At 29.6% G+C, this 16394-nt stretch overlaps 1 protein-coding gene across 1 annotated transcript in view; it reads right to left on the reverse strand.

Annotated features, from left to right (window-relative positions):
• Positions 1-1669: 1669 nt before the first annotated feature.
• Positions 1670-16394, reverse strand: part of LOC113376340 (synapsin-like) — a 42312-nt gene continuing 27587 nt past the window's right edge. The window contains 5 exon segments of the mRNA XM_026616248.1: positions 1670-1881; positions 4246-4456; positions 5047-5214; positions 5899-5995; positions 8484-8689. Coding sequence (XP_026472033.1) covers positions 1670-1881; positions 4246-4456; positions 5047-5214; positions 5899-5995; positions 8484-8689 — 894 coding nt within the window.

Below are 16394 nucleotides of genomic sequence, written 5' to 3' on the forward strand. Positions count from 1 at the left end.
TGTTTAAGCGAATTATTATACATGAGTCGTTTTTAAATTCAACAATTTTTATAACATGCGTGGAATAAGATAAACCTACAAATAACAAGATTAAATACTAGTGTGGTTTTAATTATTCAATGGTATTTTCAACTCTTGCAATAGTATTTTTCGATATCCGACTATCATTTGCCAACATTTGTTAAATGATTCAATGTTGCCAGGACCGAATTTCGCAACATTAGAATAGTTAATCAATTTCTATTATTATAAAGAAGTTTTTGATGCAGTTTATTCACAATTATTTCTTCAGTGAAAACGAGTTTGAAGTATGTAATCATTTTGCAAGCACACAAATCTTGAGTAAAATTTTCTATTATATTTGCGTTTACACATGTCGATTATTCTAATTTGAATTTTTTAGTATTGGTATATATTCATTATTATTATGAAACCAACAGTTTTTATTTCGCGAATTGTCTAAAAGTGAGTTATTCGTATGATACAAAAAAACATAAACGTGAATTTAAACTTCATTTTCAAACTAATTGTGATATTCATATGAATTTACTAATACAATTATGTAATTTTTTTTTGTTTATCTAAAATGTTTTAACCATAGTTTCAGATAATATTGGCGAATTTTAACTTGTTTTAATTTTTCTATACTTTATAGAGTAGGAACCTTATAAAAGATTATTATTTTTGAAAATGCTTAGAGGTTTATACATTGGTTATTCTGCTCTACCCTTAACAGTGCATATTTGATACTAGTTTTAGTTACACGAGTTGCTGCAACAATGAAACAAGATTATTTTAATAACCACATACTCTTTTATATGTATATATATATATATATATATATATATGTATAATTGTATATATATTTGTATATATCGACTTAGATACTACTCTAACATTGTTGACAACAATTTGTTGTGTATGCATATACGTATTTGAAAATTCTACATATACAAATTTTATCATAGTAAAGAAGTTAACACATTAAATATTTATAACATTAAGTAAAATATGTTTTTCACACATGTAAAGCCAATGTCAGAAGGTGCATTTCATTTGATCATTGATTGTATTAGAACATAATAAACAAAAACAATTGAATTGATGATTGCATGTATATTTACAAGAAGTTGTTGTTTGTTTATGGTTTGTCGTTAAACATAAACCAATGTGTAATTTTTACTATCGATAAGGTAACATAAAAACTGAAGATAGAATTATCTATTTATGCGTTATTGTATAATGTGATTAATTTAAGTAAATTTCAGTATTATTAAAATGCATGCAATTGTGCTATTATAAACTACAAATTATATTCAAATGTACAGATTATTTTCAATAAATTGTTTTATTAGAATAAGACTGCGACATCATTCCGTGCACGATTGAATAAAACTATTTCTATAATCACAGTTGTTACATTTTATATACATAATAAACTACGTATTTTAAATTCTCAGTCAAAATGCTATGAACGCATACTTTGCTCCATTCAGAAATTTAAAAACATCCCAAAATAAATAGTTGCGTGCTCATGGTCCTAACATCATGAACCATAAACTAATTTGAAACCACATGAAAACAAATGAAAGTTCTAATACAAACAACGTTTTAAATGCGATTTTATGCGCTATAAATGATCCCCCAGGTCACCGCGTCAGCTTGATGTTTACATGTCGCCGAAAATGCCGGCGAACGTTTTCCGCAAGTTTTTCATTGTGTCCTCTGAATCCTCAGGAGCGGAGGCTTGCTGCGAGGGCTGACGCTGGCCGAGCGACGGGGCGCGCGGGCCGATGCCGATGCCGTGACCGGGGCCGCCGCCGCCGCCGACGCCGCTGCCAATCGCACCCGAGGCCGAGCTCACGGTTGACGACTGCGAAGCTGAAACAACGCAATGCACAAGGTCAGTGGAAAATATTAGGAAACGTTACTTCTCAATTCAATTTTATTTTGATACTTGCTAATTTTGGCAATCTTTTGGTCATCGCCAGAAAATTCAATTTGCTAATTGTATGCTTTATCGACGTTAGTCATTCCAAATCGTCGTTCTATAACTTCAAAATTGGATAAAATCCACATATTTGGATAGTTAGTGTGTGAACCACAATTTGACTTTTGGTTGATGTTCTCAAAACCGGCTGCACCGATTTCAAATGTTTAAAAGGACTTCGATGAAACTCGATACCCACGTTGATTAGTTTTGCGAGATGATCGGCCGAGTTGTTTCTTTATGAGTAGTGAATATGTGCAGAATTTTTTGCACATGTTTTTGCCAAAAATGCTGAATGAATTTTGAAAATGCAAACATTTTCGAAAGATACCATTTGGAACCCTTTTGGGATTACGTTTTGGTAATGATCGGCGTTTCTTCGTAATTGATTATTGATTTCTTTGAGGACTTTAATGAAATTTTGTATGATGTTTAATTCAAGGTTTAAATAAAGGCCTAAAATATTGTAAACCCGCGAAAAGTAGTTTCAATATGAAAACTACCAGTATTATATAGAGAAATATCTTCAAGGAATTCCATTGAATTTTTCCTAGTTTACTACATTAAATTTTTGATAGTTTATTTCAAAGCCTTCGATACAAGCACAATATTGAATTGTTGAAATTCCTGTATCCACAATATAGTGGTCGGTATTTGATTTAAAATGTTTATTATATTTTCAATTTTGTTCATAGGAGTCCGATGATCCAAATTCTAAATCATATATATTCTGATGCTAAAATATAGAGTTAAAAAAGCTTGATTAAAAATTATTTTTACAACATTATAGATCAAAGTTTAATATTCACTATGCCATATCAAAATATCGACGTAGTTCTAATTATATGGAAAATAATTCTCTTATATTGTGCATTTGCGAGATTTTATTGCGAACAGTATATATATATATAAACACACACACACACACACATATATATATATATATATATATATATCAGAAGTATTTATTTTTAAAATTCCGCGAATATGTATCATATGGAATTCCGATTACGATTACGTGAAACTTCAATAAATATTTGTGCAAAAACACTTTGAAATAAAATATAAGTGCGTCCTTGATATCATGTTTCGAGTTCACTGGAACGCGTTATTGATATTTATCAATTTCTCTTAATTCAACTTTTGGCATATTGAACTGTGCACAATGGCGAATTGCTGGTATCTCGGCCATAAGATGAGGTACAAAGTTGAAAATTGGTATATTTGTTTTTATCATTTAAACCTATAAAATGGCGTATAAATTATTTAAATACCAGGGTGGGGCCGATTCTGTATGGCAATGCGCCCATACCCAAAGGGTTTAGATTGTCTTGTAAAATTGTACTCATAATTCATCATTCAAGATATAAACAATACTTGTTCATTTATTATTTTCGGACAGTGCGTTTAATGACTAAAGAGACTAACTAAACTTGCATTATTTGATAAAATATAATTTTTTCAATTTTTGATTTAAAATATTGTTGAATTCGGTATTTGAAATTTTTATAAATTATCTAATTGTAAATTATGAAGTAAAGCGATTATTGTATGATCAGGCGAAATATTATTAATATTTACAACTGCTCATTTAGAAATGTTCTAGATAGTCCGTATACAAATATTTGCTTCTTACTTTATTGCCCATATATTAAGAATATTAAGATTGGATTTTTACCACTCGGTTGACCTCGTATATAATTGTCAAAGAAATAAAGATTTAGAATGAATTTTGTCTCATTAGTCATCAGTAGCTGACATTTTATTTTCAAATTGCAAAAAGCAACATCCAAATTATTGTGTTTTGGTCGTCTCAGCGATGATATATGAATTTTTACTATTAGGCAGTAATTTCGAAAAGGAAAATATTTGCAATAAAACACACAGATTTAATTACTTTAATTACTTCAATTTCTGGTTTCAAGTGTGAGGTAAAAATATTTAATTGATCAAAAAATGCTGTACTGATATTCTATTTATTTTCACAGCAGTCAGAATAGGTTTTGCCGTTTACTCTATAATTTGATTCATATTCGAAGCTTTTTCTTTATCAAAAGAAAGTGTGTATATACTATATTATATAATATATTATCAACTAACGACACATATATAAACATATGTAAGATATCTGGGAAATGAGATACTCTAAATAATTTATTTGTGACAATTTTTTAATATTTCTAATGTTCAAAATATCATTTTTTTATGAACGTATCCCCTTAATATGTTCGTCATACTGTTTCTATTATTATTACCTTGGGAATCTCGCCGTCCTAGTGTCCCCAGCAACGGGTGCGGCGGCGGCGGTTCGCTCGGGGGCTCCGAGCTAATCGACTGGCGGTCCGGGCGATCCGGCACGGGCGGCAAGTGGTCTTCGGTCGGTGATCCGCCTCGGCTAGATACGCTTGATCGCGTGCCTAACGGGACGCCGGCACCGGTTTTGGGTAAAGGCGGTCGGCAAATGTTCTGAAAGTTTCAGATTAGTATTTTAATTTACAGTGTTCATTAAGTTTCAGTCGTTTTTGTGAAAAAAAAAATCGTAAAACGTGACACATTCGGTAATTTTTTAAAAATTTTTCAAAGCCAATCTAAATTTGTAAATAGTATTAACAAGTTCTATTTATTAATCTTCTTAATACTATTCATGAAGTATTTTTTGCGAAAAATTTAATATCTCCAGTTTAAGCGTGAGCATTGTTCGTTAACCTTCATTGCCACTTTGTTTATAGAACTGTTAAATATGAAGTTCTTTGTTATTTTTATTTTCTGTAATAGTAATATTTAACAAAAATAGAACATTAATTTAAATGGTTTATTAGCGATGAGTTTCTTATTCGAACATATTTCTTTTTTTGTTTACTATAATTTTGATGTAAAATTTGTAATAAGAGGACTATTACAGCATTATTTTCTGGGGGTTCGTTTGTAGTTATGAACAATAAATGGTCTATGATTAGTGATTTATTAGTAATAAAATGGTCTATGAGCAAAGTCTATCTGAACATCTAAACTTCTGAACCCGTGTTCTTTATCTCGTGCGTTCCCTATGCCATTACCTGCATCCGCGTGGCAACCAATTCAGCGATCAACCGCCTGTCCTCCTCCTGGCTGTCTCCCATCAGACTGAGCGCGCAGTCGTTCACTTCTATTATGTGCTCGCGACCGTCTTTACCGGCGACCAACTCGAGGGCACAGATTTCTAAACCTCCGAAGAGATCGGACACCTGGAATATATAATATAATATAATTTGTGTATGTAAACATGTTCTTCTATTCCGAATTTAGCCTTTTTTCAAAGAAAAATAGTAACTTTCCAATTATAACCATCCCTGCCTTGTATAGGTCTTTGCGATATACTAATTATCAATATCCTAACTTACCATTTAGGCGAAATATCATTGAAAGTATGCGAAAGTGGTCTTTGTTTTTAAATTTACTTTTTGTCTTAACAATAAACGATATTAAAAAAAACCTATAGTAGACTAAACTAGAAATAAAATTTACAGCAGATTAGACTATGTTAGTTATAACAAACAATTTTGAATAATTATTTGTTACTGCACGAAAAAGTTAAAATAATTTTTTGTTTTGTATTTTTGGGCAGCGAGATTATTAATTTTCGAAACGGATGGAACGAAGGGTTCCTAACTGTCCCTCAGAACCGTTCGTCCCGTCGTCCCAAAACGTAAGTGATCATGATTCTGATACGTTTTGCCAGTGGCGTCAACCAGAGACCGTCCTTCTCTTTCATCACCCGGAAGCGTCCGTCCGTTTTGTCCCGTCTCCCGGAAATAGCGGAACCGACTGTTTCTCCCGTCCGTCCCGTCAGCTCTTAGATTCGCGCCCAAGGGGCTTTTGACGCCACCATTATATAAATGTTTTGTTTTTTTTTTTAAATATAGTCTTACCTCATCTATCCAGTGTTTATAACGTTCCGTCATGCCTAATTGCTCGAGCATGGCGGAGCCCTGGTTGGTTTTCCAGTTTCCAGAAATTGATTTGCGCCTGTAAAAATATATTAACATTACTTTTAAGAATAAGTCAAAATAATAACATTATTAATCAATCATCGGCATCAATCAAGTTAATATTGAATTTATTTTGAAAATTAATATTTTTATCAACTGAACAGAAAGGAAGATTCACGCCTAATCCAATTAAATTAGCCCAATACATTTTGGATGTTGACATTCGAAAAAGACTTAAGAGAACTCATCCACTATTCTTCGTTGTATTACATATTTAGGTTTAATATATTATGATAAAATTATTTCAATTATTCTTGATGTTGATCGTGTAATTTTCTTTCGCTTTAGATTTTCGCCCGAGGCGATTCCTTAGCTATTCCATAGAAACTATAGTCTTATGGCGCAGAAATATTTTCACAACGTATATTTGTCATTTTTTACTTTATAACATGCATATAAGTTCATATTATGTTATAACAAGTATATGTTTATCTTTATCTTGTTTTATAAGCTTTCACGCTAGAAAACGCCCCACGTTTATGGTTGTTCAACGCAATCGTGAGTTCGGAAAACAAAATCGATTGCATCTCTTATATATCATAATTTTTATTTCTGCTTTTGTTACCTATATACCAAAAAAGTAAAGTTTTAGAAAGCATGAAAACTAAACTATGTATGTAGTTTTATGTTATGTAGAACATAAAATGTTTAATAGCTTAATGTGCATTCTACTTTCTCTTTATTTATTTAATGTTTACTTTTTACTACCAAATTGCAGTTACATGCACCTTCGTGTAACCATTAAAACATTCTTGCACATGACATGACAAGATCAGCATCTTCTATAAATAGGACAAGCTCTACTTTTTCAACGGGATTCGCTAATTAAAGTTCATAGGAGACAAGATTTATTTCATATTTGTAAAACAATTTTGCCTTCATTAGTTAGTCATGTATGAATTGAACTTTTTCTTATTTATATATGAACTAAATATTGTAATATTTAAAAAAAATCATTATATTAAACTTTTGCAGTTCGACGATTTACAATCATTTATTATTGTGATTTATTTATTTATGTGAATAATTCGTGCCGTGTAGTTTTTTTTAAATATTTTCTATTATATATATATATATATATATATATCACGTTTTATGATTGTTCGGTTTGTGATTTCATCAATGAGGTGTCCTTTTATAAATGTAATAAACTCACCCCAAAACGTGACAAAATTGGTTAGAATGGGCTTTACATAGCTTTTTTATCATTCCCAAAACGAATATTTAAATGATTGTATGAAAACTACTGTATAAAAAGTGTGAGAATAAATTATAAAAGAAATAAAAAAAATATTAGGTTTCTTTGCATCTTAAAAATATCTGATGTTTTATACATACCTTTGAAACAATTTATGTGTGTATGCTACGAACGTCCTTTTTTATAATGTCATTTATTTTTTGTGAAACGATTTACTCGTATATAAATATTGATTTCGCAAATAGTCTTCTTTCAATTTTATTATCTTTGTGTAAGTGAAAAATCAGAAGTGTGTTCAATTATTTTTTGTAATTGTTGTTTTTGAGAAATCTATAATTTATGGCAAAGTGAGTTATAAATTGGCATGATGTCAAAACTGCAATGAAAATCTTAGACGTACGTAGAGTTATGAGTATTTATAAGTTGAAATAATTTATATTTCTGAAACTGACTTATATATTTATTTAACCTTGAAGTTATAGCAAAATGGTCTTGAAATATTAACTGGATCATTTTTCTGATATATTTTGTTGTCAATATGACTAATCTCATCTTTGAATATATAAATTCGTGCCAAACAAAATCAATGCTTCTCTAAAAAAACGCTATGCTAATTTTCAACTTTTTACATTCTCATTTGGCGAGATATATTTTTTCAAACCCACTCTTGTCGTAATTCAAAAGATAACTTTAAGTAAAATTATTTACCCCCAAAAAATTATATACATTTATATATGTATGTATATATTAATATATTCAATTTATTATTGTTATATTAGTATATATTAGTCATTATTTTTTCTGTACTGAAAGCCTAATTTTTTTTGTTAAAAAAATATTCATTTAGATTTTCATTAATAAATTAGTTCTACGTTGCTGGAATATGAAGTGTATCCCCTTCTTCGGGAACTGTTTTATTTAAAAAATTATAAAATAGACTTTTTAATTATAATTTATTGGAATATTGAAAGATATAATTTTTTGCCTTTGAAGTTTTTTAATTAATAGTGTTTGTTTCAAACTTTTTAACGCAACAAGGGTGTTAACTTCAAAACATTTTTCATTTTAATGTTTCAAAAATAAAAAGTGAATTCTCTCAATTTTTAGATAAATTATAATTAAAACTAAAATAAATGTAACAAAATGGCAATGGAAAGCCTCTCATTCTAAAATTTCCTGAAATTTAGTTGGATGTTGACTGATGTTATGAATAGGGTACCTTGTCATTACCTACGTTTAATGAATGAAGAGCGTACTATTGACTTACATAAATGCCTTATAGTTGTTTCCGATTTTCTGAATGTGTACATCGAATTTGGCATCGATGTAGGGCTCGACGGTGCAGTATGTGTTCGCCAGGGCGACCACGCCGGCGACGTCGCTGAAATCGCTCAGGTTGTCCACGCGGATTTTGGCCATTCCGCCGTGGGCATGGCCCAGCTTCAGCACTACCGGGAAACGGGATGAAGTCAACTGAAAAATAAATGAAAAAAGAAAATGATAAACTGTTAAAGGACGATTATCGAAATTCGTATCGCTATATTATTGGTATATACTTTATTACATCTTACAGTACCGTCATTATTCATAATAACCGTAAATCTAATTTTTTACTTTCCGAAGGAGGAGTGATTATTTGTTGAAATATTGTATAATATTTGAACTTAATATTAAAAATGGCTTAATTACAAATGGTCATCAAAGGGCTAATTCAATTATGTGTTTGCAATTTTAAAAGTTGCTGCATCTCTCACTTCTTATTGGTTAAATCGATTATTTATACGTATTGTGAAAAAATTGTCCTATACTTGTCTTAAAAAATGCTCCTTACACATAGATTTTTATTATTTCAACTTTAATCATTTTATTTGTTAATACTATATTCATCATGATAATAATCATTCACTTTTGTATTGATATTGCTTTTATTTTTACAGCACCCAATATTCGCCTCGTTAGTCATTTCAATAATTTCCAGTTATTGATATTAATTAAAGTTCAAATCATTTCATTATCATCATAATGGAATGATTTGTATTGTTTTTATATTTTTAACTTCCTGTAGGGTAAGTTATAGCAATCGCTAAAAAATCACGAAAATTAACCAATTTTCGCGAAAGCAAGTCGACTTACGAGGCAGCCATTATGAACTCATCAGGCAGTCATTAATTTCAATTGTGATATTCATCAATTAATTGAGTAGTTTATTTTGTGTAATATTTATATATATATATATATATATATATATATATATCCTAGATAGATCGAAATCATTCGAGGACACAAACAAATCGTTGCACACGTGCTTGCCAATAGTCAAAATGCAGCAGTTTGTATTTCAGTTATAACAATTTTAGCACGAATCGGCGCTTTATATACATTATATATGTATGATGTATGAGCATGCAATCTATTTACGATTTCCGATGAAAATTATTTCATAAAATAGCGCAGTCGAGTCATAGAGCACTTGAAATAAACGTTTTAATCATCGACGGTAAATATACAATGGTTTATATATATACACACACACACATACAGTAGCGGCGCTAGGCGTCGGCGGTGTCGGCGACCGCCGACGGCCTCGCGCTTCAGGGGGCCTCGCAAGAGGCCCTGGAAAATGTTTCATTATCTGAAAATTAGTTTTTCATTTTTATTTAGTTTTTTTTTCATATTGATGTGCAAGTAAAGAAAATAATTAGTGGTTTACGGGCACTATAATTTTACTCTCTTATTTCTAATGGATACTATCTAATATCGTTTGTCAACACTATAGATTATTAAATCTAAACAACTTCGCGCGAGAAGGCTAATTCTCTGATTGTTCATATTTATTTGGTTGTTCCTTATGTGAAGATAATGTAGATCATTATTCCTTTTGGGAATTCTTATGAGTAGGTATCATAATGTATTCAAATAGTAATTAAATATTCAATAAATAAACATAAACAATGATCAGTAAAAATTGATCAATGAGATATAACAATCGTTTTAAATTTTGAAGTAAATAGTATAAATAACTGTGATGATTAGTTTATTTGAAACTAATCATTGTTTCACACCGTCAGCACAAGCTATATAAAATATATTTTTTGAATCATTTTATTTGGATGATCAGTTCCTTCAAAACCTGCATTGATAACCTTTTACACTTTTTTTGCATCTCCGACACCGCTGGACCTGCCTTTGCCGAACGACAAATTCAATGTTTTTTTATTCATTTAAATCGGTTGGTCCGCTCTGATATCGTTGACAAAGAATTGAAGATTCTTAAAAAATCCGACATTTCGACATTCCTAAACCAATTTTTGAAAATTCAAAAACTGTTCGAAAGTTTTCAGTTGGAAATCGTGCCGATTAGAATTTCGTAGAGAAGAACGGCCGCGCCGTTTTTTCTTTCATAAGGGTTAAGGGATTTGTAAAAATCTTTTTTTAAAGAAAAATTTCGTATAGAGATATCAATTGTAGTGTAAACTAACATAAATTTTATGGAACTACGAGAAGTGATTGATTATAAAAATTTATTAAATTGAGGAATAATGGGCCGAGCTTTCAGGTAATGTGTATGTTCTACGTGCGGATTCGTGCACTCAAGTCATTATGATTGCAGATTTTTTTAATTAATCATTTGTAGATTGCAAAATTTTGTCTAATTAATTACTGACTAGGTCGGTGGTTTCCAATCATTTTCATTCCGAATGACTTGAACGGTCGAGAATTCATAAAATTAGCTAATAATATCGAAATATCGAATAATTTGGTAAAAAAAAAACTTTTTCGGAATAATTATTTAATTTCAGTGTTTTTCTAATATCTGAAGAACTTGTGTAATTTTCAACTTCTCGTAGGGTGAGTTATAGTAATCGCAAAAAATCGAGAATGATAATTTTCATACTTTTGTTACGAAGGTTTCTAAACAATTTGGCATACCGTAATAAAAATGGATGTATGTGTATATGTTTGTATATATGCGCGGATACAAATTTTCGTCGGCGAATTCGTGAAAACGGATCAACCAATTTGAAAAGTTCAGAAAACAATTGATTTGTATTGGTGGGAAGACGTTTTTAGCAAAGGCAGGGCAAGCTGTTTCGAAGATATGGAGCAAAAAGTGCCAAAATGGTATTTCAGTCTTGAAGAAAATGGAGCGTCCGATTTGAATGATTCACAGAACATTTTATTTGTATTAACAAAATGAAGACCTGGTTAAATTTTTAGAAAGGCAGATCTAGCGGTTTTGTAGATTTAATAAAAAAAAAGTAAAAGCAAGCCTTAGTGGACAAAAATGATCATTAGACATATGCACATCAAATTATCGATTATTTTATACAGATTTTTATTAATAAGTACAAATTTTGTTTACATTACTATGCGTTCGTGATTGCTTTGAAAAAAAGTATTAAAATATTTCAAATAAATTTTATTTTCAGTTTTAAATTTTTTTTAAAACTTTTAAACAATTTAAATTACGGAACGGAAAGTTTCAGCAATTTTTTTTAAGGCACGATGCCATGCATCACTAGTCAACTTTAATTGGAAATAAAAGGGGGCCTCGCAAACGAATTTCGCCGACGCCTACGAATGGTCTAGCGCCGCCACTGCACATATATATATATATATATATATATATATATATATATATATATATATAGATATGTGTGTGTGTGTGTATAAATAACGAATTTCTCCGAACGATGAAGAAACAACTGTTGCAATTTTTATTATTATTTGCATCGTCAGCTATCAACTATTAAAGGTGCAATGCCATCGACGATTTTTCCACGAGAGTATCTGCTGTCTCTGTGCAATAGTATGGCCTTTATGTAGGACAACTGACAATGGATTTTATTCTACCTATACACAATACTACCTGAATGATGCCTTTAAAATGAAAAATCAAATATTTATGCTTGGAGCAGATAACACTTAATCATCTAAAATAAACCACAATCTAAAATGAAAACATTAAATCTATTAATTATTATAATTAACCATCAGCAAGTGAATTGAAGATGTAATGCGCCATTGACATATATTTTATTTTATGAATGATATATATTTTTTATTTTATTATGAATTATTGTTATGAGCTTTGAATTACTTTATGAGCTGTTGTGATGTAATTTCTAATAACCTAGAATTATTAGAAGAAACTGAGTGGTTGTCCGCTTTCTGTGGCCAGTTCATTATTAGGCATATTTCTAATAGTGATGTGTGACATATATATATATATATATATATATATATATATATATATATATATATATATCTGTGAGGCTATTTTTACTTGAAATCATATTTTTATTTATCAATTATAGCTAAAAATGTTTCCGATTGAAAATGCCCCTTCATGAAAATGCTGTATTAGTTAAAATAGATCATCATTACTAGAAAAATTCTTTTAAAACTATATCCCTTTTGCAAAAAATCAATGCAGTTAAGAAGTATCATCACAACAGCTCATAGGATTCTTAAGTTGTGATTGCTGTTCAATATAGTTGTTTACAAAAACACCTGAGGCTATAAATCCAGTTCTAGATGTATCTCTGTATATCCAAATGCGTTTGTTCAGTGGGTGGCCAGTCATATTTCAAAAATAATCAATTCATAGCAAATATATATGTTCAGTGACAGGAATGAAAACAGTCTAGACTCTGGACCGATGATGATATAATTTGTGACGCGAAATGACGCTCGCTCCCGGAAAGCTACCAACGCGTTTACGAATGAATATTTGCTATAAAAATACTTTTGCCGGCTTTAAATTCAACACTTTATGTGCAGATGTCAAATCATTTTCAAAATAGAATTCAATTCATTATTTTGAATTTCTTTCATGAGGTCATTTCATCTCCTTCCTGTCGAAATGCAATTAATTTTTGATTGTTATGCATAAATTATTATATGCTGATTTGTTTGGGTTCAGAAATGTTTTGCCTTGGCGATTGATTTTTATTGATTTTTTTAAAGATATATGCTCACAGAAATACAATATAATCATAAATTAGATAAAATTCATATAAAAGTTATTCGCTTATGAATAAAATAATTATATGAAGGTAAAAATGATTACTCTAAATGATTGTTGCTTTTACATCTTGATATTTAGATTATTTTATTTATTCACATGCTAAAATTTCGGTATCCTCTAGAAATATAAACTTTCATCTGACTTTGATTATTTTCCAATGTGACTCACTTTTATCAAAAATCAACTTCATGCTATTTGACATCAAACTTTGAAGTCCATCGCGAACAGTCAAAAAAAACTAACGCTCACAAAAATGTGTAAAAATGTCTACTTTTGTCAATGTTTATATTTTTTTATCGTTTTATTCCATAAATGATATGAAATTTAATTTCTATACCAAACTGAATTCTGGTGAACGTATTTTTAAAATCCTTTTCGGAATGATAAAAGCAAAAGATTTTGGACTAATTGTTTAGGAAAGACTGACGTGCCAGTCATTCTTTGTGTCTGGAAGCAAATATTTGAAAATATAATAATGTTGTTTTTTAGAGTTTAATCTCATTTGAGATGCTATTGATTTTCTTTTGTCAATTTAATGTTTACATTAACGTTTCGAATCTTGAGCAGTGGCACCAGTGGATGGTATATTTTAAATTCTATCCTCGATTCGAATTCTGTAGGTTAAAATAACAAATCTATAAAAAAGGCAATTTATATTTTATGACTGCGATCTGAAATAATATATATGAATATAGATATTTATAACTTAAAAGTTGCAAACGGTTTTATCGCTTTTAAAAAAATTGTTGAAAGAAAGAGATCAGTCTCACTAACACTTGGACCTGTTTTATCGAAGCTTTGTTATTTAGTACTATTTTTCAATAAACTTTTTTAGCAATCAGAATTTTGTATATACTATGGGCTGTTGTAATGTGATTCCTTAAACCTATTGTTTATTAGATTGCAACCACGAGGTTGACCATTTTCTATCTGATGAGATTTCTTATATAATTTTTTGTCTATTACTAATTGGATATATGATTCAACAATGCCCTTGAAAAGCTGTTTTCACTTGCTATCATATTTTAACTCGCTCATGCGAAAATCTGTTCTATTACTACTCCTTGTTGATATCAAGATGGTCGATATGGGTATCGAACCTCGAACCTGTGGTTACTAGACCACGTTCTTGCCGCGAAACCACGACCTTTTTGCGTTTACTGGCAGCTGTAAAAATTAAATCTGCGACTCGGTATTTTACTAATTGAAAAATATTCTATAAACTTTAGTTGTTTCTGCGACTGATTGGATGGAAAATTTGCACTCGTCGTTCGCATGCCGTTCGCCGAACTCCATTGAGTTCTCTGTACAAAATTTTTGCCCATTCATTTCTATGAACTCACACTCCCCGGATTACAATAGCTTTTTTCTTTTTGAGAACTGCTTCAACAAATTAACATGAATATTATATATATATATATATATATATATATATATATATATATATGATGATAGTTTTGTCGACGTTGATACATATTTGTAATATTTTTGCAGCCCAACCGTCGAATTAAAAAAAGATAAATTATAAAAGATTAAATATTATAAAAGATAAAATTATAAAAGATTAAATATATATATACATATATATATATATATATATATATATATATATATATATTAACCTTGATCAGTGTCCATAATGCTCCAAAACAATATAGGAGGGCAATATGTGCTCCTTCAATTTCTCGTTGTTAATATAATAGTATATTATTATTTTACACAAATTTAGTGTTCAATCAATTTTACATCATCATTAATTTTTTCTGTTGTTTTTCCTCGTTTGGTATGTACAATTTTCTCCTTTTTATATATTTATATTTATTACCAACTTAGTATTTATGTAATAAGTTTTTTAGATTACTGAATGATGACACACATCAAGTGTCGGAACGTTTAATGGAATAAATAATTTTGTTATTTAATCTTTTTTTTAATTCGACGATTGGGTTTTAAAAATATTACATACATATGTATATTGTGAAGTTGAAAAAGTTTCATTTTAATATTAGCTTTACCGAACCAGAGATCGCCGAAGAAATTCTTTTGAATCACTTACTAACTTAACATATTAATATTTACTTATTAACTAACTAAGTCATATGCAATTGTCTGTAGGGATTTGTAGCTATATAAATGAAACAGGACTAATTTTGTAACTAAAATCTATTTAGTACGTTAGTCAAATATGAACATAAACTCTGGTAACAAACTCTTCTAACTAATTTCAATCATCATAAGAAAAATAAATTTGCTTTCACACACATATACTATTAATTAGTGTTAATTATTGTGTTTATTCACAATCGTTATTCTATATATTCGATTCACAAATGTTAATTTACTATTGAAGGCGATCGAAGACTATCGATCAAGGTGAACAATATAAATTGAAAAAAAACGATATAATTATGATTTGCTTACCATTTCCAAATAACTTTTACCTTTTTTATTTATTTATTCAAATTACGTTAATTAAATTAATTTCTGTGTGCGTATTATTCTTGAAATAAAAACAACAACAATCTTGTAATTATATGCAGAGGACCCAAGGCTTTGAATATTATTTAAAGTTTCTATTTGATTTGAAAATTCGATTTAAACTGTTTGATAAGTTTTTGTTAAATTCGTTAGGTTCGTTATTTTTTATGTTGAGATAATTAGATATCGTAATGCTACTCTACGCAAAATAAATATGTATTTATTATTTAAAATCTTATTACTTAATGATTGATGCCAAGTATAGTATTCGTATTTACTTTTCGAATACTAACTTGCAGTAATTCAATATACGAACTGGATGAATTGTGCAATTTTGAAATAAAAGAGATAACATCATATAATAATTTATAATATACTGATTTCATTATCGATTTCATCTACGTAAATAATGTAACAAAATAAATAAACAGTTATTTAGAATGATAACTTCACATTTACATTTAAGATAACCACCATATTTTCGTGGTAATTGAATGCATTGGGATTCACTGATTGTGAGAATTTCTCCAAATATATTATATGAAATTTATATGGTAACTTATAAATGATTTAAACGAATAATATAAATGATATAAATAATTTGATCCAGTTTTTGTACACAGTTGTAATTTCTAATATTGAATCGCTGAATCATGGAAGTGATATTTA

The sequence above is a fragment of the Ctenocephalides felis genome, unplaced genomic scaffold (genome assembly GCF_003426905.1).
Source record: "Ctenocephalides felis isolate EL2017-DRISC unplaced genomic scaffold, ASM342690v1 CF-g0.4_SCAFFOLD_01886, whole genome shotgun sequence".
Taxonomy (NCBI): Eukaryota; Metazoa; Arthropoda; class Insecta; order Siphonaptera; family Pulicidae; genus Ctenocephalides; species Ctenocephalides felis.